At 45.3% G+C, this 21,129-nt stretch overlaps 1 protein-coding gene across 1 annotated transcript in view; it reads right to left on the minus strand.

The window, feature by feature from the left end:
- The window catches only part of dgkg (diacylglycerol kinase gamma), a 580,221-nt gene that overhangs the window by 188,163 nt on the left and 370,929 nt on the right, over positions 1–21,129 (minus strand). The window contains exon 21 of the mRNA XM_033023568.1: positions 48–112. Coding sequence (XP_032879459.1) covers positions 48–112 — 65 coding nt within the window. The remainder of the gene's footprint in view (positions 1–47; positions 113–21,129) is intronic.

The following is a 21,129-nucleotide window of genomic DNA, read 5'->3' on the forward strand; positions in this document are numbered from 1 at the left end:
GTGCATTCTTTCTGGGAGAAAAGGTTGGTAAGAAAGTAGCCTCTTACCTGCTGTTGAATTTTTCCGGATGCTTCTCTCTCATTACATGAAATCTGTGAGCAATTGATGCATCCTAAACACAAAAAAAAGTAGAAAGTAAACATCATAAATGAAGCAAAGGCGAATGAACTACAAGTAATGTAAAGATAGACACAAAATGCTGGAGTTACTCAGCAGGTCAGGCAGCGTCTCTGGAGAGAAGGAATGGGTGATGTTTCGGGTCGAGGCCCTTCTTCTGACAGATCCCACTGAGTTATTCCAACTCTGACGAGAGTTCTGCAAAGCCGTTGTCTATATCTCTCATTTCCCTTTTCTCTAACTAGTCTGAAGACATTTATCGACCTGGTTTGTATCGAAATCTGTCTTCGGTGTAAACAAGCATCTGCAGTTCTTTCCCACATAACAAGTAATCCAATATAATCGACATTGTACGATGGGTTGACATAATAATTTCATAAATGTTGATATCAAAATTACATTTTGCCAACATTTTCAAATTGACCAGCAGATTCTGCCATATTTCTTCACAGTGAGTCAGAAGATGTGCTGTTTTACAAAAGATATAACAACTAATTGAAATATAAGATTTTGAAGGGTCTTGACAGAGTGTTAGTGGAGAGGGTGACACCTCCACTGGGAGAATATGGAATAGCTTCAAAATTAGAAATTGCCCATTTAAGACCGAGGTGAGGTTTCGATTTAAAAAAATCTCAGTCGGTAAGAGGGCAGTGGAAGCAGAGTCTTTGACCAGATGCACCTTCTCAATAAATAGCTGATTGAGAGCTCTGGTTACTTAAAGAGAAAAATACTAAAGGAACAGGTACTACCATCCAGTTCCTAAACTGTATTAACGTCATTCAAGTAGATCTATACCTCAAATGCATTTGCTCTTCGACTACCTGTAACTTCCAGCAACCACCTTCAACTAGCATCGCAACCGGCTTCGACATTAAAAAATTACCGATTTTTAAAACGGCAACCTATTTTCAGTCACGGCCGGTTTTGAATTTTTTGAAATAATCGCCGGAACATAGAAGAAGCGGAAACCACTTTCGACCATTTGGGAGAGTGACAAAAACTTCCGGGAACCGCACGGAAACCTTGGGTGAGGCGCAAAGTCTCCAGAGGTTTCCGTTCAGGTTTCCTAAGTGGGACAGGGACATACATCTATCGAAATGAGGACTGCAGTACTCAGTATCTAACTAGGCACAGTGGTGTAAAAAAAACACTGTCTCTCTTTTCTATTTCACAAGGTAAATGCCCTTTAGGTCACATTGGCAATTTAACTTTTTTTGTGCATGCACACTCACTTTTAATCATTTGTTTGTAAGCCATTTATATGGATATTTGTTCCCGTAAGACCCTTGGTAGCAAAAACACATTTTGATTTACCTTTTGGATCAGAAATTATATTTCCCCAAAGTTACTTTGAGTTTGCCCATTTATGTCACTTTTGCCCCTCTGCTTCTCTTGTTTCCGCCTGTACAATAACATATCAATATATATGTGAGAAAGGAATATGCGCTGCCCGCTGCTTAGGTTAGGAGGCGAGCCTTGTATGAAATACAACTTCAGCAAACCTATCTTAAAGCTATACATTCCATCCTGCGGAAAAGATTCTGTTATAAAACGATATTTTTATTTTTATTTCATTTATTTTATTATTTATGGATTTATTTATTTCCCTCTTGTTTATCATATTGTTTACAGTGTACTGTGTTTACATATTCTGTTGTGCTGCAGCAAGTAAGAATGTTATTGTTTCTATCTGGGACACATGACAATAAAACACTCTTGACTCTTTTAAATCTCTTGTATTGTGACTGGAATCAGGCTCTTCGCTACTTTGACCAACATTTTCTCATGTTTCCTGTGTCATGTCATATTTGAGAGATGCTTCACTCAGTGGATTCGTCATAATGAGATTGACTGGATAACAATTCTAACAAAACGGTAGAGTACGTGGACATTACAACGACATGACCCATTTCTCCATTTCTCCATTTCTTCATTTAAATTAAAACACAATGCTTTTGAATCTTGCTCAATTACACTATAGCTGACAGAACTGCTAAAAGACAGTTTGGTTTACAACTAGAATATCTACAGGAAAGTCCACATGTGTTTGGCGTTCTCAATTTTTTGTCTCTTTAACTCCCACCCGTCCAGCTTTCGTGCAATAAGTAATGGGGCTGTCCCACTGTACGAGCAAATTCAAGATTTCTCCCGAGTTTCCCTTGATTCGAACTCGGAGAATTACGGTAATAGCCGCTCGTAGGTACTCGGGGCTCTGGTGGACATTTTTCAACATGTTGAAAAATCTTCACGAGTCTTCCCGAGCTTACCGCATTTCCTGAGTACCTGCCGTTAGCGTTACGTGCCGCTAAGAGATGTCCCGAGCTCCGACGTACCCGCTACGTACATTCTACGTGCTTACCACGAGTTTGATTTTTTTTTTAAACTCGGGAGAGCTCTTGAATTAGCGGGACAGGCCCTTAAGAAACACAAATTTTGCATTTTAACTGATGGGTGACATGTTTAATACTCATTTGTCATTTGACTTCTTCCACGATTAATAAATCCATTCACTGCTGAAATCCTTGGAAATACCATTTGCAGCTATTACACAGGAAAGTTTAATTTCGCATAAATCCCTCTGGAACTGCCATAAAGTATTCTTGGGACAAGTCTATTAAAAATCAAAGCTTTTAAATGTCTATGCTGATTGTGGTTTGCAGGTCCTGTCAGATCCCTCTGGGACTGTGGATTAAGGGACATTTGTCAACCTTCTTAACTTGCTGTGGGCTGCAATACAAGGAAAACCAATAAAGCAAATAAGTCCACGTTAGGTTTGGGGAATTCTATTCCGCTTGCATTAAATCATCTAAAATCATCTAGTACAATCCAGTAAATTGCTTATTTTCCTGGAATAACTGAGATTAGATTCCTCAGCATCACTTATTACTAAATTAACATAAAACCTTGAAGGTTATTCAATATTGTGATGATTTATTATTTATTATTTGCATTGAAATTATGCTTCTTTAAATAAGAATAAAGCCCCTGTCCCACTTTCACGACCTAATTGGCGACCTCTGCCGAGTTTGCCCTTGACTCATACTCGCAGCATGGTCACCACGAGGTCGTAGGAGGTCTTCGTAACTCTTCCTCGTGCTCGTGAGTGGTCTCCGTGTACTCGTGGCCTCAAGTAGGTCGTGGCGTTTATCCAGCCTGATAAAAAATGTCCACAAGTAAAAAAAGGTTGGCATGGAAAAAATTGATACTTTAAACTCGTAGGTAGGTCGTAGGTAGGTTGTAGTAGGTCGTGATGGTAGTCGTAGATAGTCGTGGGTCGGTAACTGGCCCGAGAAAAAAAATGCAAACATGACATAATTTTATCATGTGATCATTTTCCACTCGTAGCGAGTCGTAGTTGGTCTTAGGTGTGGAAGACTGAGGTGGAGGGGGGGTCGTAGGAGGTTGTAGACATTGTCGGAGGAGGTCGTATACATAGTTGTAGGAGGTCGTTGGAGGTCTTTTACTTCGGCAAGTCAACACGACCTTGACATTTTTTTCAACTCGTCTAGGGTCTTCTAAACTCGTGGATTAGGTCGCCCAAGTGGGACAGACCCTTAAGCAACCCAGTTGCTACAGGAACAGATTATGGTTAATATTTTTGTTGGTGTGTTCCTGGAACACTAGGTCCCTGAGGTCCTCCACTGAATCACTCAAACTTACTATTACAGTATCATTGTTGGAGAACTTCTCCAATGTACTATCAAAAACAAATTGTCATATGGTACCCTATCAATACTGTTGCTAGCGACCAACTTCTAACTTCACTCCAGTTAGGTCCAACGTGAAAGCAATCTGGTCAGTGTTGCCTTTAAGGGCAGCAGCTTCAAGAAGAAGATTGCACTCGATTTTCCTGGCTTACTGTCCAATTGATTTATCAAAAGTTGGCTCAGATTGCAAGCTCTTGCATGGGAACCAATGCAGTTGAATTGGGCAGTCTGCAATGGAGCTTCTCCAGAGAACAGCGGGATGCTGCAGGATACCAACACCAGCAGAAACCACTTAGAAGAACTAAACGACCACTGGAGAATTCCCTTACAGTAAAACATTGCAAGTAATGCGAACCATTCACCCATGGTTAAAGCATTGGTAAAGTTACCATGCACAAAAGCAATGGGTAGACATCAGGCTATTGAATTTGAATGCTTGAAGGTTTCAGCTCTGGTACAAGTGCTACTCAATTTACTAATACCTCTGTTAAGTTTTAGTCATTCTTCACATGGGTACAGGAAAGGAATATTGTCCAAGAAGAACGTTCAATGCACTGTCTATCTATATTACTATACTTATAAAATTCTCATCTTGTCCTCTTCCGGTTTGCATTGTTTTTAAATTTGCACAAAAACGGTATCTGATAGCGCTACAAATTTTCACCACCTTACTCGCCATTGTCCTGTGTTGTAAGTGCATCAAGTTTTGTTCAGATCGGTGAAATATTACAAAAGTTATTGGTCTTCTCTCCTATCATTCGCCGGTACAGCGACGCCTCTTCCGGCACCCGCTGTCAATCCCCGGCGGCGAGAATAAAGCTGAAGGAGCGGAGTGAGCGGAGTGTGGGCGGGGGCTATGTTTGTGGGTGGGCTGTTTTTGCGGGCGGGAGCTGTGTTCGTGGGTGGGTGTGAGTTTGTGCATTTGTTTGTGATCATGTTTTTCTTGACCTGAACTACACCATTGAGCCCACACCCCATTGTAATTGCAGTGTAAAATGAGCAAAGAGAACAAATCCAGTAGATCTAGCGGCATTCAATTATTGATCAGAGCTACCATATCTCCTATGTTTTCATTATACTGTTGAGGAGATTTCTGATCAGATCAGGACTTGGGGCCCACTCTTGACTTGCTCTTGAACTGAGAGGCTACCAGGCCATTAATATCGACAGTTACATTGCACATAGCCAGACCAGGTATGGGTGGCAAATTTCCCTCCTCATCTTAGTGAGTTGAGTGGATGTTCAACCACGACCTGGTGGTTGTGCGGCATAACATAGATCATAGATAAATACAACACAGGAACGGGCCTGTTAGCCCATATCGGCTGTGCCCAACTAAACTAAACCCCTCTTCCTACAAGTGATCCATTTTCCTCTGCATATGCCCATCCAAAAGCCTCTCAAACACCGTGCCTATTTTCACCACCAGCCCTTGCAGCGTGTTCCAAGGATCAATCACTGAGTAAAAATACTCAAGTCTCCTTTAAACTTTTCCCCTCGGACTTTAAAGCTATGCCCGCTAGTTCTTGACATTTGAAAAACGTTATAAGCAAGGTCATGATAGCTTGTAGCTATTCATGCCTCTCATAATTGTATATACTTCGATGAGGTTTCCCCTTAATTCCTTGACGGTCCAGAGAAAACAATCCAAGTTTGTCTAATACAACCATTTGTCTAATTGGGTCCACTAGGGGCGCTGCATTGAAGGTGCCTCTGCCTGCAGCCTGTTCGATTTTTCCCATCTTTTTTTTATTTTAGTTTATCTAACAGTTTTGTTTTGGGGATTTTTTAGTTTTTTTTATGTGGTGGAGGATGCGAATATTTCTCCGAGTCACGTCCTCGCCCCCCACCTCGCGGCCTAGCACTGGATCGGAGTGGCCTTTCCTACCGGAGACCGGGGACCGGACCAGAGCTTCGGCAGCGGCGGCGGCGCGGCGCTGGTTTCACTGCGGAGCGGGCGATACCTACCTGGATCGCCGTTTGGAGCGTTGGGCCCGCTGCTCCAACATCGCGGAGCTGTGGTTCACGGAGCTCCCAGTGGCGCTGACCACAACATCGCGGAGTCTCAGGGGCCCTTTGCCGAGGGCCGCCAGTGTGAATCTCCGCCCGGCGCGGCCTGGGGACGTTGGGAGCTGCGGACTCTGGTGGGAAGCAGCCGTTTTGGAGGTCCAAGCCGCTGAGGTTGGCCTCCCGTTCCGACAGCGGAGTTCCAACATCCCGGCGAGCGGGCCTGAGCGGCGACTGCGGAGGCCTCCGGAGTCCCCGACCATGGGTGAACATCAGAGGAAGAGGACTGACTTTGGTGCCTTCCCTCACAGTGGAAAAATGTTTGATTCTGCTGTGTGGGGATGTTTTATGTTGAACTCTATGTTGTGTTGTTTATTTTACTGTATGGCTGTATGGTGATCACATTTCACTGTGCCAACTGGCACATGTGACAAATACATGTATCTTGTATCTTGTAATCTCTCACTATAGTTCATACTCTCTAATCTAAGCAACATTCTGGGAAGACTCTTCGGCAGCCTCTATAGTACGTTTCCTGTAATGACGTGAATAGAACTACACACAATGCTCCAAATGCGCCCTCACCAAAGTTTTCTAAAGCTGCAACATGACTTCCTGACACTTATGCTCAATACCCTGAATGATGAAGGAAAACATTTAGTTCCGTTTAATTTATTATTGTCACAGTGAAAAGCTCTTTGTTGAGTGCTATCCTGTCAATACATGATTACAATCAAGCCGTCCATAGTGTACAGATAAAGGATAAAGGGCGCAACATTTAGTGCAAGGTAAAATCCAATTAAAATTACTTCAAAGGTCTCCTATGAGGTAGATGGGAGGTCAGGACTGCACTCTAGCTGGTGAGAGGACAGTTCAGTTGCCTGATAACAGCTGGGAAGAAACTGCCCTTGAATCTGGAGGTGTGCGATTTCACACTTCCATGCCGTCTGCTTGATGGGAGAGTGGAGAAGAGGGAGTGGCAGAGGTTAGACTCGTCCTTGATTATGCTGCTGGCCTGACGTACAGCACCGGTAGTCGGGATTGAACCCGGGTCTCCGGCGCTGCATTCGCTGTAAGGCAGCAACTCTACTGCTGGGCCACTGTGACCTCCCTTTTCCTATTCTAAGTAATAGGAGATTCCTTATTCTGTCATTCCTTTTCTAAGGATACAGTTGAAAAGTTGGGCAAAGAATTTTCCGATGGAACATAATCCTGACAAATGTGAGGTGATGCATTTAGCGGTCAATTAAGGGCGGATAATATGGTAAATGGTCGGGCACTGAGGAATGCGGATGAACAGAGGCATCTTGAAGTTCATGTTCATAGTCTGTAAAAGTGATAACACTGGATTGATAGGGTGATGAAGAAGGCATATGGTGAGCTTGGCCGTGTTCATAGGTCACGGCATAAAATGGAAGGGTTGGGATGTTATGTAGTAACTTTACAAAATTTGGGTTAGGCCTCACTTGGATTTGTGTGGACAGTACTGCAAAGGAGAGAGTGAAGAGGAGAGGACATTCACCAGGATGTCGGCTCGATTGAAGGGAACTTTACCCATTGGGGAGAGATTGGATTGACTGTACTAGTTGGAGCAATTGAGGTTGAAGGATGATCTGATAAAAGTGTTTAAAGAGTCCGAGCGCCATGGATAGAATAGATAGTCAGTATCTTTATCCTATGTTGGGAGCGTCGAGGGTGAGTGGAAGGAGTGTTAAAGGAGATCTCAGGGGTAGCCTTTTCTTTTACACAGAGACTGGGTGATATCTAGAACCTGCTGCCAAAGGTGGTGGTGGAATCAGAAGTACTCACCATGTTTAAGAGGCATTTAGCCAAGCACTTGAATGGGCAAGGCCCAGGAAGATATGGTCCTATGTGGGCCTATGGGATACGCCACCAAGGGCATGGTGGGCCAAATGGTCATTTTTCTGTGTTATACAATTCCATGACTCCTTTTAATATTTACAGTGCATTTTAATTTCTCAGCTATCTGTTATTTGGTTTTTTTTAAAACTCATGTCCCTGCAACAATTATGCTTCTGGATATTAAATCAATCTTATACCAGATGATTGAACACTAAATTGCAATAATGTAAACTGATTCTTCGTGAGATGTTGGTTTTGTTGTGTTACCTCAAAATTATAGCAGAAACAAAAATATTAATTCTGAATAATAATTGATATGTACAATATTTGTATTATATTATGTTACATACAAAGCTATTATAACTGCACGATTAACTATAAGGATTATGAATTCTAGAAAGAAAACGATATCAATTGACTCTGGCCATTTCTACATTGCAATGTTACGCAACGAAGAATGTGTAATGGGACCTGGGGCACCATAAAGCATCATTACGAGTTAAATTTAGTTTTGTAAAATATAATCCACTCTGTAATCAATAACCAACATCCTGTTATGGATACTTCCTTTTACACTGCTGAGATTTTAAACTGCTTCAAGCATTAATTCCCCTTGAATGACCAAAACTAACCAAGACATATAATACGCATATGGAGAATTATTTTTATATTTGTTTCTTCAGTCTTATGTGATCATGTGATCCTAGATTATTTGATGCAAAATGCTACTGGAGATTAATATTTGCTAGGTAAATTTAAACATTTTTGAAAGGATCTTTAAATAGCTAATCTGATCTTATTATTTTCCATCATTTACTTGTCTAAATCAAGCCTGGTTACAGATCAAAATGTGAGCCATAATTTTTTCTAACAGAAACATAGAAACATGGAAAATAGGTGCAGGAGGAGGGGAGGCCCTTCGAGCCAGCACTGCCATTCAATGTGATCATGGCTGATCGTCCCCAATCAATAACCCGTGCCTGCCTTCTCCCCATATCCCTTGATTCCACTAGCCCCTAGAGATCTATCTAAAGGGCCTGTCCCACTTACGCGACCTTGGCTCGCAAATTACGCGACCTCGTGGTCGCTTGAGGTGTACGGGCATCGTATGACTGCGCGGGGCCGGTCCCACTTAGAAACGCGGAGGGATATGGAGTTGTGCGGGGCTGGTACCAACATCGCGCGAGGCTCCGAAATTCCTGCAGTGACCAAAATCTTTGTGCGTCAACGGCCTATCGGCCCGTGTACGCACGCAGGCGCATTGCGTCTTGACGGCGTACGCAGCGTCTTGACGGCGTATGCCTAGCGTGTGGCATTGCGTGATGACGTCACTGCCCGGCATGGCGTGGCGAGATAACATCACCGCCCGACGCCATGCGACGCCCAAATTCAGTCGGCCCGCCTCCTGCCCAGCTGATTTGTAAGCATGATGTAAATGACGTCATGCGCTCCGGTTGGTCGCGCCAAAATGCACGGAATCGCATGCAAGTGGGACAGGCCCATAACTCTCTCTTAAATCCATCCAGTGATTTGGCCTCCACTGCCCTCTGTGGCAGGGAATTCCATAAATTCACAACTCTGTGGGTGAAAACGTTTTTCCTCACCTCAGTCTTAAATGGCCTCCCCTTTATTCTAGGACTATGGCCCCTGGTTCTGGACTCGCCCAGAACGGAAGACCCAAAACAAATGTAGGAGCTAAGTCAGTGTTTCAACACGCTGCTCAATTGTACTTTTATATCGGTGCCTCCTAAAAAGTTTTCCCTTCCATTCATGAAGAGGATTGTAAAAATAAATTCAAAATAAATTGAGGCTATTTTTTCAAGCAGGACATTTCAATTTTTTGTGCTGATGAAATCACATTGATTATACATGTACAATAAATAGTGCCAATAAACAGATCAATAGATATGTTTAAGAAGAAACTGCAGATGCTGGAAAAACGAAGGTAGACAAAAATGCTGGAGAAACTCAGTGGGTGCGGCAGCATCTACGGAGCGAAGGAAATAGACAACGTTTCGGGCTGAAACCCTCCTTCAGACTGATGTGAGGGTGGGGGAGGGGACGGAAGAAGAAAGGAAGAGGTGGAGACAGGGGGCTGAGGGAGAGCTGAGAAGGGGAGGAGATAATAAGGACTACCTAATATTAGAGAAGTCAATGTTCATACCGCTGGGGTGCAAACAGCCCAAGCAAAATATGAGGTGCTGCTCCTCCAATTTATGGTGGTCCTCACTCTGGCCATGGAGGAGGCCCAGGACAGAAAGGTCGGATTCGGAATGGGAGGGGGAGTTAAAGTGCTGAGCCACCGGGAGATCAGGTGGGTTAGTGCGAACCGAGGGGAGGTGTTGGGCGAAGCGATCGCCACGCCTACGCTTGGTCTCACCGATGTGATAAATAGATATGTTGGGCATGTCCTCAACAACCCTCACCAATTTCTACAGACGTACCGTAGAAAGCATTTCTTGGGATGCATCATAGCCTGATTTGGGAACAGCTCCATCCAAGATTGCAAGTAAAGGGTTGTGGCCAGCATAACCAAAGACTAGTTTCACCCAGATCTCTCCCTCTTCTCCCCTCTCCCATCAGGCAAGAGGGACAGAAGTTTGAAAACACACACCTCCAGATTCAGAAGGTAGACAAAAATGCTGGAGAAACTCAGGGGGTGAGGCAGCATCTATGGAGAGAAGGAATAGGCGACGTTTCGGGCTGACACCCTTCTTCAGACTGACATCGCGGGGACGGGGGGGGGGGGGGGGGACGGGAAGAAGAAAGGAAGAGGCGGAGACAGTAGGCTGTGGGAGAGCTGGGAAGGGGAGGGGAAGGAGGGAGAAAACAAGGACTACCTGAAATTAGAGAAGTCAATGTTCATACCGCTGGGGTGTAAACTGCCCAAGCGAAATATGAGGTGCTGCTCCTCCAATTTGCGCTGGGCCTCACTCTGGCCATGGAGGAGGCCCAGGACAGAAAGGTTGGATTCGGAATGGGAGGGGGAGTTGAAGTGCTGAGCCACCGGGAGATCATATTGGTTAGTGCAAACTGAGCGGAGATGTTGGGCGAAGCGATCGCCGAGCCTGCGCTTGGTCTCGCCGATGTAGAGCAGTTGACACCTAGAGCAACGGATACAGTGGATGAGGTTGGAGGAGGATGCAGATTCAGGAGCAGTTTCTTCCCAGCTGTTAGCAGGCAACAGAATGGTCCTCTCATCAGCTAGAATGCGATCCTGACCTACCTCTTTGGAGACCTTTGAACTAGCTCTCATTGGATTTTATTTTGCACTAAATGTGGTAATCGATGCACAGTGGATGGCTTGATCGGAATCACATGTACACAATTCTTTGACTGGATAGCGCGCAAGCAGAAGATCTTCACTGTTGTACACATGACAATAATAAACTCAACGTAACTAAACTTAACAAAAGATGATTATAGCCATCTAAATAGTTACCATAATTCCAATATAACCTTAGCAATGCAAGAAAAACTAAAATGCTAACCCAAGAACATAACTTGATAAAAAAGTATTGCAAAAAGAAAATCATTTTCTGATAACATTTTCTGATAGTTCCTGGAAACCCCCCCAGTAAAATCAGTCTTGCGATGTTACCTGCATTCAGATTTACAGTTTCCAACCGTTCCTCAAGCTTAAACCCCTGTCCCACGGTACGAGTTCATTCCAAGAGCTCTCCCGAGTTTGCCCTGATTCGAACTCGAAGATTTACGGTAATGGCCACTCGTCGATACTCGGGGTTCTCGTGGATATTTTTCAACATGTTGAACATGTTGAAAAATTCACGAGTCTTCCCGTGCTTACCTGCCGTTAGCGAGTCTTCCCGAGTACCCGCCGTTAGCGTTACGAGCTGCTAAGAGACGTCCCCAAGCTCCGACGTACCCACTACATTCATTCTCCGTGCTTACCACGAGTTTGATTTTTTTTAACTCGGAAGAAAGCTCTTGGAATGAACTCGTACCGTGGGACAGGGCTATTACAGCTCTTGATACATGTTTTTGATAACTGAGGTTATTAGAAATAACCTTATTTATGTATATTAGAAGCAGCAGATTCCTGGTGTTAAGAATGCAACCTCCAGTGAATCACAATTCTCAACAGAAGCATAACTCCTGCATGAATGAAACCCTTCCGGCCAGATCTGAGATCATTAACGTCACAAGCATTGACATCCTTGTTCACAAGGAATTGGAAGGAATTTGTAAGGGAGTTAAACATAGTACAGTAACCTTTAGATTCACGTGCCATTCTCAAATGGTTGGAGTGTTGCTCGCACAGCGTCTGACCAAACTTGATCTTGTATTACCGTCACTACACTACAGACTAGTAACCCACATGCCTGGACTAAACATTCAGAGGCTAGATTTCAAATATGAATTTAAATTCTGACTCATAATTCAAACTAGTTGACTCTGGCTCACTGATGCCGGAACCCAGCCATCTTTACTGGCTTACACGTGATTCCAGACCTGTAGCAGTGAAGTTGAAGACCACCCGCTTGAATGAAGTTCTACAGGTGCACAGTAGAGAGCATGCTGACCGGTTGCATCATGGCTTGGTTTGGCAACTTGAGTACCCAGGAGAAGAAAAGTTTGCAAAAAGTAGTAAACACTGCCCAGTCCATCATCGGCTCTGACCTTCCTACCATCGAGGGGATCTATCGCAGTTGCTGCCTCAAAAAGGCTGGCAGCATCATCAAAGACCCACACCATCCTGGACACTCACTCATCTCCCCACTACCTTCAGGAGCCTGAAGACTGCAACATCCAGGTTCAGAAATAGCTACTTCCCCACAGCCGTCAGGCTATTAAACGCAACTCAAACAAAAATCTGAACTTCAATAGCCTATTGCACTTTATCCGGTTATTTATGTGTGTGTATATATATATTCAATGGTATATGGACACACTGATCTGTTCTGTAGTCATGCCTACAATATTCTGTTGTGCTGAAGCAAAGCAAGAATTTAATTGTCCTATCTGGGGCACATGACTATAAACTCTCTTGAATCTTGAATCTATATTAAAGCAGAGGAACAACACACTGGATGGAGTCAAGGAAAGAGCGTTCACGTCGCGGCCCTGTTTCCACCAATCTTCCCACCACCGCGCACAAGAAGCGACAAGACAGACACCATTGTTTGCAGATGCTGAGAAGTGTGTTCGGCTCTGGCTGAACAACTTCTAATCTTGTGTGTGGACCCCATAAGAAGGAGAACATACTGGATAGATCAACATTGGTAAAAACTAGATCTCAGCAAAGTAATCCTCATCACAGTAAAGTCCTACGAGCAAACACTAAGTGATATCCATACCCTGAGAGTAGCATAAATAAATCCTCAATGTGCACCCCCAGAATATGTTACAGCTTGAGGAAATACTTGCTGATTGAATCATCCACAAGTGAAGCCACTTTATTCAAAAATAAATGCTGGTGGAACAAGGAACTGCAGATGTTGGTTTATAAAAACAAGACACAATGTTCTGGAGCAATGCAGTGGGTCAGGCAGCATCTGTGGAGGGAAATGGACAGACAACATATTGTGCCAGGGCCCTTCTTCAGAGGAATGTCCTTACCCCAAATAGTGTCTGTCCATTACTCACCACGGATGCTGCCTGACTGGCTGAGTTGCTCGAGCAGTTTGTCTTTTGCTCAAGACTCCAACATCTGCGGTCTCTTGTGTCTCTAGTGAAGAAAAGGGCCTGTCCCACGAGCATGCGACCTGAATGCGGCAAGCGCGACCTAAAGGGCCGGTCCCACCAGCATGCGCCTACATGCGGCAAGCGCGACCTAACCAGAAGCGGGAGCCGCGCGGAGGTCGAGTGAGTGACACGGCGTCGAGGCGGCTGCGGGCTGGCAGGCCGTTGCCGCGCGGAATTTTATAAACACGGTCAGTTTTTCGGAGCCCCGCGCGATGTCGGGACCAGCTCCGCACAACTCCATACGGCTCCGGCGATCGAAGTGGGACCGGCCCCGCGAGGCTCTAGTAACCATGTTAGGTCGCGCTTGCCGCATGCAGGTCGCCTGCTAGTGGGACAGGCCCTGAAGGTGCAATAAAATCATAAAGTCACCCTATATCCACAGGAGAGCGGAAACCTTTATCATGGTTTACTATTATTACATTGATGATATAAATAATTACAAAATGAACTGACATGTAAACTGTGACTTATCCGGTGACAAATAAATATAAATACAATTTTAGTTTTAAAATCAAAGCAAATAAAAAAACTGCAATAAAAATTGCAAAGAGGTTTTGCTTCATTCATTTTTGGGAATAATTTTCCAAAGATCTTTTTAATTGAAGGGGTACTATGGCATATTGGAGAAAGAGTGTGCGATTGATCCCTGGGATGGCGGGACTGTCATATGAGGAAAGATTGAAAAGACTAGGTTTGTATTCACTGGAGTTTAGAAGGATGAGGGGGTTCTTATAGAAACATATAAAATTATAAAAGGACTGGACAGGCTAGATGCAGGAAAAATGTTCCCAATGTTGGGCGAGTCCAGAACCAGGGGCCACAGCCTTAGAATAAAGCAGAGACTGAGGTGAGAAAAAAACTTTTTCACCCAGAGAGTTGTGAATTTGTGGAATTCCCTGCCACAGAGGGCAGTGGAGGCCAAATCACTGGATGGATTTAAGAGAGGGTTAGTTGGAGCTCTAGGGGCTAGTGGAGTCAAGGGATATGGGAATATGGCAAGCACGGGTTATTGATTGGGGACGATCAGCCATGATCACAATGAATGGCGGTGCTGGCTCGAAGGGCCGAATGGCCTCCTCCTGCACCTATTTTCTATGTTTCCATGTGTTAGTTGGTATTGCTCGCCCACTTCTGCTAACCCATTGGGGACGTGACAAATGCAGGCACACAGAGGGTCTTAAGGATCGGAAGTGCTCAGTCCTCTCTCTGGCTAATGTGGCTCAAAAGCCATTCAGCCACCACCTTGATTTCAGTTGGTGCATGTAAGATGGAATAAAGATGTGCAGGAAGGAAACGCAGATGCTGGTTTGTACCGAAGATGGACACAAAATGCTGGAGAAACTCGGCAGAACAGGTAATAATAATGGATGGGATTTATATAGCGCCTTTCTAATACTCAAGGCGCTTTACATCGCATTATTCATTCACTCCTCAGTCATACTCAGTGGTGGTGAGCTACTTCTGTAGCCACAGCTGCCCTGGGGCAGACTGACGGAAGCGTGGCTGCCAATCTGCGCCTACGGCCCCTCCGACCACCACCAATCACTCACACACATTCACACACATTCACACACAGGCAAAGGTGGGTGAAGTGTCTTGCCCAAGGACACAACGACAGTATGCACTCCAAGTGGGATTCGAACCGGCTACCTTCCGATTGCCAGCCGAACACTTAGCCCATTGTGCCATCTGTCGTCCAGGTAGCGTCTCTTGAGTGTAGGAATGGGTGACGTTTTGGGTCGAGACCCTTCTTCAGACTTGAGAGTCAGGGGAGAGGGAGACTAGAGATATGGAAGGGTAAGGTGTGAAAACGACAGATCAAAGCAGACGATTATCAAGGAAATATAGAATGATTCAGAAGAAAATGGACAGATGTTTCTTTAAAAAAAGACTTCTTCCTTTACGATAAATCTGAAGAAGGGTCTTGACCTGAAATGTTACCTATTCCTTTTCTCCAGAGATGGTGTCGGACCCGCTGAGTTACTCTAGCTTTTTGTGTCTATCTTCGGATCCTTCCAACACTCTTCATCTGAAAACTACATTTGACTGGTCAGATGATGTAGTGTGTAGGAAGGAACTGCAGATACTGATTTACACTGAAGATAGACATAAATTGCTGGAGTAACTCAGCGGGACAGGCAGCATCTCTGGAGAGAAGGAATGGGTGACGTTTTGGGTCGAGACCCTTCTTCAGGTTGAGAGTCGGGGGAGAGGGAGACACAGAGATAAAAAAGGTTAAGGTGTGAAAACAAGATATCAAAAGAGATGAGATCAAGGAAAATGTAGAGTAGATCTAGTTAGCTAGGAGAAGGTGACCACAAAGCAAACTGAGATAAAATGTAATCGGGGACAGTCAGAATGGTCGGAGAACTGGAAAGAGGGAGGGATGGAGAGAGAGGGAAAGGAAGGGTTACTTGAAGTTAGAGAAGTCAATATTCATAACGCTGGGGTGTAAACTACCCAAGCGAAATACGAGATGCTGTTCCTCCAATTTGCGCTGGGCCTCACTCTGACAATGGAGGAGGCCCAGGACAGAGAGGTCCCGGCAGATCCGGTAGGTTTAGTAGGACTGAGCAGAGGTGTTCAGCGAAGCGACCTCCGAGCCTACGCTTGGTCTCACCGATATAGACAATAGACAATAGGTGCAAGAGAAGGCCCTTCGGCCCTTCGAGCCAGCACCGGCATTCATGGCTGATCATCCACAATCAGTGCCCCATTCCTGCCTTCTCCCCATTTCCCCTGACTCCACTATCTTTCAGAGGCCTATCAAGCTCTCTCTTGAAAGTATCCAGAGAACCGGCCTCCACATCCCTCTGAGGCAGAGAATTCCACAGACTCACAACTCTCTGTGAGAAAAAGTGTTTCCTCATCTCCTTACCCCTTAGTCTTAAACTGTGGCCCCTTGGTTCTGGACTCCCCCAACATCGGGAATACGTTTCCTGCCTCTAGCGTGTCCAAACCCATAATAATCTTATATGTTTCAATAAGATACCCTCTCATCCTTCTAAACTCCAGAGTGTACAAGCCCAGCTGCTCCATTCTCTCAGCATATGACAGTCCCGCCATCACGGGAATTAACCTTGTAAACCTACGCTGCACTCCCTCAATAGCAAGAATGTCCTTCCTCAAATTAGGTGACCAAAACTGCACACAATACTACAGGTGTGGTCTCACTAGTGCCCTATACAACTGCAGAAGGACCTTTTTGCTCCTATATTTGATTCCTCTTGTTATAAAGGCAAGCATGCCATTCGCTTTCTTCACTGCCTGCTGTACCTGCATGCTTACATTCATTGACTGATGTACAAGGACCCCCAGATCCCGTTGTACTTCCCCTTTTCCCAACTTGACACAATTTAGATAGTAATCTGCTTTCCTGTTCAAGTTCAAGTTCAAGTGAGTTTATTGTCATGTGTCCCTGTATAGGACAATGAAATTCTTGCTTTGCTTAAGCACACAGAAAAATAGTAAGGCATTTACTACAGTACAGATAAATGTGTCCATATACCATGATATAAATATATACACACATGAATAAATAAACTGCAAATAAAGTGCAAATAACAGAAAGTGGTTGTTAATAATCAGAGTTTTGTCCGAGCCAGGTTTAATAGCCTGATGGCTGAGGGGAAGTAGCTATTCCTGAACCTGGTTGTTGCAGTCTTCAGGCTCCTGTACCTTCTACCTGAAGGTAGCAGGGAGATGAGTGTGTGGCCAGGGTGGTGTGGGTCTTTGATGATACTGCCAGCCTTTTTGAGGCAGCGACTGCGATAAATCACAATGTTTTTGTGACCAAAGAGATTAACCTCACATTTATCCACATTAAACTTCATCTGCCATGCATCTGCCCACTCCCCCAACCTGTCCAAGTCACCCTGCATTCTCATAACATCCTCCTCACAGTTCACACTGCCACCCAGCTTTGTGTCATCTGCAAATTTGCTAATGTTACTTTGAATCCCTTCATCCAAATCATTGATGTATATTGTAAATAGTTGCGGTCCCAGCACCAAGCCTTGCGGTTCCGCACTAGTCACTGCCTGCCATTCTGAAAGGGACCCGTTAATCCTTACTCTTTGTTTCCTGTCTGCCAACCAGTTTTCTATCCATGTCAGCACTCTACCCCCAATACCATGTGCCCTAATTTTGCCCACTAATCTCCTATGTGGAACCTTATCAAATGCTTTCTGAAAGTCCAGGTACACTACATCCACTGGCTCTCCCTTGTTCATTTTCCTAGTTACATCCTCAAAATATTCCAGAAGAATAGTCAAGCATGAATTCCCCTTTGTAAATCCACGCTGACTCGGACCGATCCTGTTACTGCTATCCACATGTGCTGCTATTTCATCTTTAATGATTGACTCCAGCAACTTCCCCACCACCGATGTCAGGCTAACTGGTCTATAATTCCCTGTTTTCAAAAATGCTGGTGAAACTCAGCGGGTGAGGCAGCATCTATGGAGAGGAAGAGAGACCCATCTTCAGACTGATGTCGGGGGGGGGGGGGGGGGGGGGGAGGGAAAGAGAAGGAAAGTAGGCTGTGGGAGAGCTGGGAAGGGGAGGGGAAGGAGGGAGAAAGCAAGGACTACCTGAAATTGGAGGTCAATGTTCATACCGCTGGGATGTAAACTACCCTAGCAAAATATGAGGTGCTGCTCCTCCAATTTGCAGTGGGCCTCACTCTGGCAATAGCGGTGGCCCAGGACAGAAAGGTCGGATTCGGAATGGGAGGGGGAGTTGAAGTGCTGAGCCAACAGGAGATCAGGTTGGTTGGGCGAAGCGATCGCCAAGCCTGCACTTGGTCTCACCGATGTAGAGAAGTTGACACCTGGAACAGCGGATGCAGTAGATGAGGTTGGAGGAGGTGCAAGTGAACCTCTACCTCACCTGGAAAGACTGCTTGGGTCCTTGGATGGAGTCGAGGGGGGAGGTAAAGCGACAAGTATTGCATACAACATATACAACATGGGCACGCGCATGGGCCCCAGCTATGCCTGCCTCTTTGTTGGGTACGTCGAACAATCCTTGTTCGAGATGTACCAGAGCCCCATCCCCGACCTCTACCTCCGCTACATCGACGACTGCATTGGTGTTACCTCCTGCACCCATGCAGAACTCACTGACTTCATCCATTTCACCACTAACTTCCATCCAGCACTCAAATACACCTGGACCATTTCTGACATCTCCCCACCGTTTGTAGACCTCACTATCCCCATCGCAGGTGACAGATTACTGACCGACATCTACTATAAACCCACTGACTCCCATGGCTATCTAGACTACACTTCTTCCCATCCTGCTTCCAGTAAGGACTCTATCCCCTACTCCCAATTCCTCTTCGACTATAGATGAGGCTCTCACCAGGGTCTCCTCTATATCCCGCAGCTCCACTCTCGCTCCCCACCCCCCACTCCTGACAAGGACAGAGTCCCTCTTGTCCTCACCCTCCACCCAACCAGCCGTCACATACAACAGATAATCCTCCGACATTTTCGCCACCTCCAACGGGATCCCACCACTGGTCACATCTTCCCATCTCCTCCCCTTTCGGCGTTCCGCAGAGACCGTTCCCTCCGTAACTCCCTGGTCAATTCGTCCCTTCCCACCCAAACCACCCCCTCCCCTGGTACTTTCCCTTGCAACACCAGAAATGCTAGACTTGTCGCTTTACCTCCTCCCTTGACTCCATACAAGGGCCCAAGCAGTCGTTCCAGGTGAGGCAAAGGTTCACCTGTACCTCCTCCAACCTCATCTACTGCATCCGCTGTTCCAGGTGTCAATTCTCTACAAGCGCAGGCTTGGCGATCGCTTCGCTCAACACCTCCGCTCGTTTCGCAGTAACCAACCTGATCTCCCGGTGACTCAGCACTTCAACTCCCCCTCCCATTCCGAATCCGACCTTTCTGTCCTGGGCCTCCTCCATTGCCAGATTGAGGCCCAGTAAATTGGAGGAACAGCACCTCATATTTTGCTTGTGTAGTTTACACCCCAGCGGTATGAACATTGACTTCTCCAATTTCAGGTAGTCCTTTCTTTCTCCCTCCTTCCCCTCCCCCTCCCCGCTCTCCCACAGCCCACTGTCTCTGCCTCTTACTTTCCTTCCACCCCCCCCCCCCCCAACATCAGTCTGAAGAAGGGTCTTGACCTGAAACGTTGCCTATTCCTTCGCTCCATAGATGCTGCCTCACCCGCTGAGTTTCTCCAGCATTTTTGTCTACCTTCGATTTTTCCAGCATCTGCAGTTCTTTCTTAAACAGGCTGCTAGTTTGATGAAAACGAGAAGCTGGTGCAACTTGGGTGGGGGAGGGATGGATAGAGAGGGAATGCCGGGCCTACCTGAAGTGAGAGAAATCAATATTCATACCACTGGGCTGTAAGATGCCCAAGTGAAATATGAGAATATCGATACTGAATACTGAGAATAGCGGAATACTGCCTACAGAAATAGGCAGATGACTCTCAAATGTCTGGATTGTGGTGTTGTGCAGGCCCATGGTGTGTTCATTGCTTTCCTCAGGGGGTGCAACAAATATCAAACCAGTGAAGTCTGCACCATCAGCATAACACGTGGCATCTGCCTTGCTCAAGTGGCCATATCAACCTCTGGCCAAGGTTCACACTCAGGACCCTGATACTGGGGAAACTCGCAATGAGAGTATTAGGGGAATTAGGGGAGGGCTTGATTGTTCCCTTGTTAAGTCAACTCACTGCCTGCCATACAAACCTGTAACCTGCCATTTGTCAGCTGGTTATCTGGCTGTTACCCAGATCCTGCTTCAGTTTTCTAAGTAGAAAATATGACAACAATGAGCAGCTGTAAAGTGTTTGAAGAAGGGTTCCTTCCCTGTTCCCTGACTCTCAGTGTGAAGAAGGGTCTTGACCTGAAACGTCACCCATTCCTTCTCTCCAGAGATGCTGCCTGTCCCGCTGAGTTACTCCAGCATTTTGTGTCTATGAACAGCAGGTATACTATTGATTGGCTGTTTTGAATGGATTAAACAGATCGAAAGACTTACAGATAGAAAATGTGCATGCCGCAGAATCCAGTGTTACTGTGGTAATTGAAATAGTACATTGTGCAGCAATTGAAAGGTTACCCTGGGATTTCAGCAATTATTTTTTTCCATCAGTAACAGCTGGTTCCTGAATGTGAGCACATGTGAAGCAAAGATCTACTTAGTAAAGATTATTGCTGTTGCACAGTAAAGAAAGATATCAAACTGTTTCCTCCTCCTCCTGTTGCTGCTCTGCCAATATACCTCCCTCGTCTCCCAATGACAACACTCCTTGCTTGCTGTAGTTCCACAGGCAGCTTTTCAGCTCCAGTGTCTTTACAACTCATGCTGAATACCAGCAGGTTATTCATTCAACAAAATATCGCAGCTCAGCCCCATCTCTTCCACTGACATTTTTTTTAACATGACAAAAAAAAGTGCTTAATTCATAACATTTGCCCATGTATTTTCCTTTCCATTCATTGGTTATCATTCTCAGCATGAGCAATTTTGCTTTAATTTTCCTTCACAAGTAATCTTGAAGATATGTCTACGTCCTGAATCAATCCTGAAGATATGATCAGAGATGATCACATTGAATGGCGGTGCTGGCTTGAAGGGCCGAATGGCCTACTCCTTCATCTATAGTCTACGTATCCCTACATCACCGTCTATATCGCTTGTTTCCCTCTCCCCTGATGCTTAGTCTGTAGCAGGGTCTTGACCTG

The sequence above is a fragment of the Amblyraja radiata genome, chromosome 7, assembly GCF_010909765.2.
Source record: "Amblyraja radiata isolate CabotCenter1 chromosome 7, sAmbRad1.1.pri, whole genome shotgun sequence".
NCBI lineage: Eukaryota > Metazoa > Chordata > Chondrichthyes > Rajiformes > Rajidae > Amblyraja > Amblyraja radiata.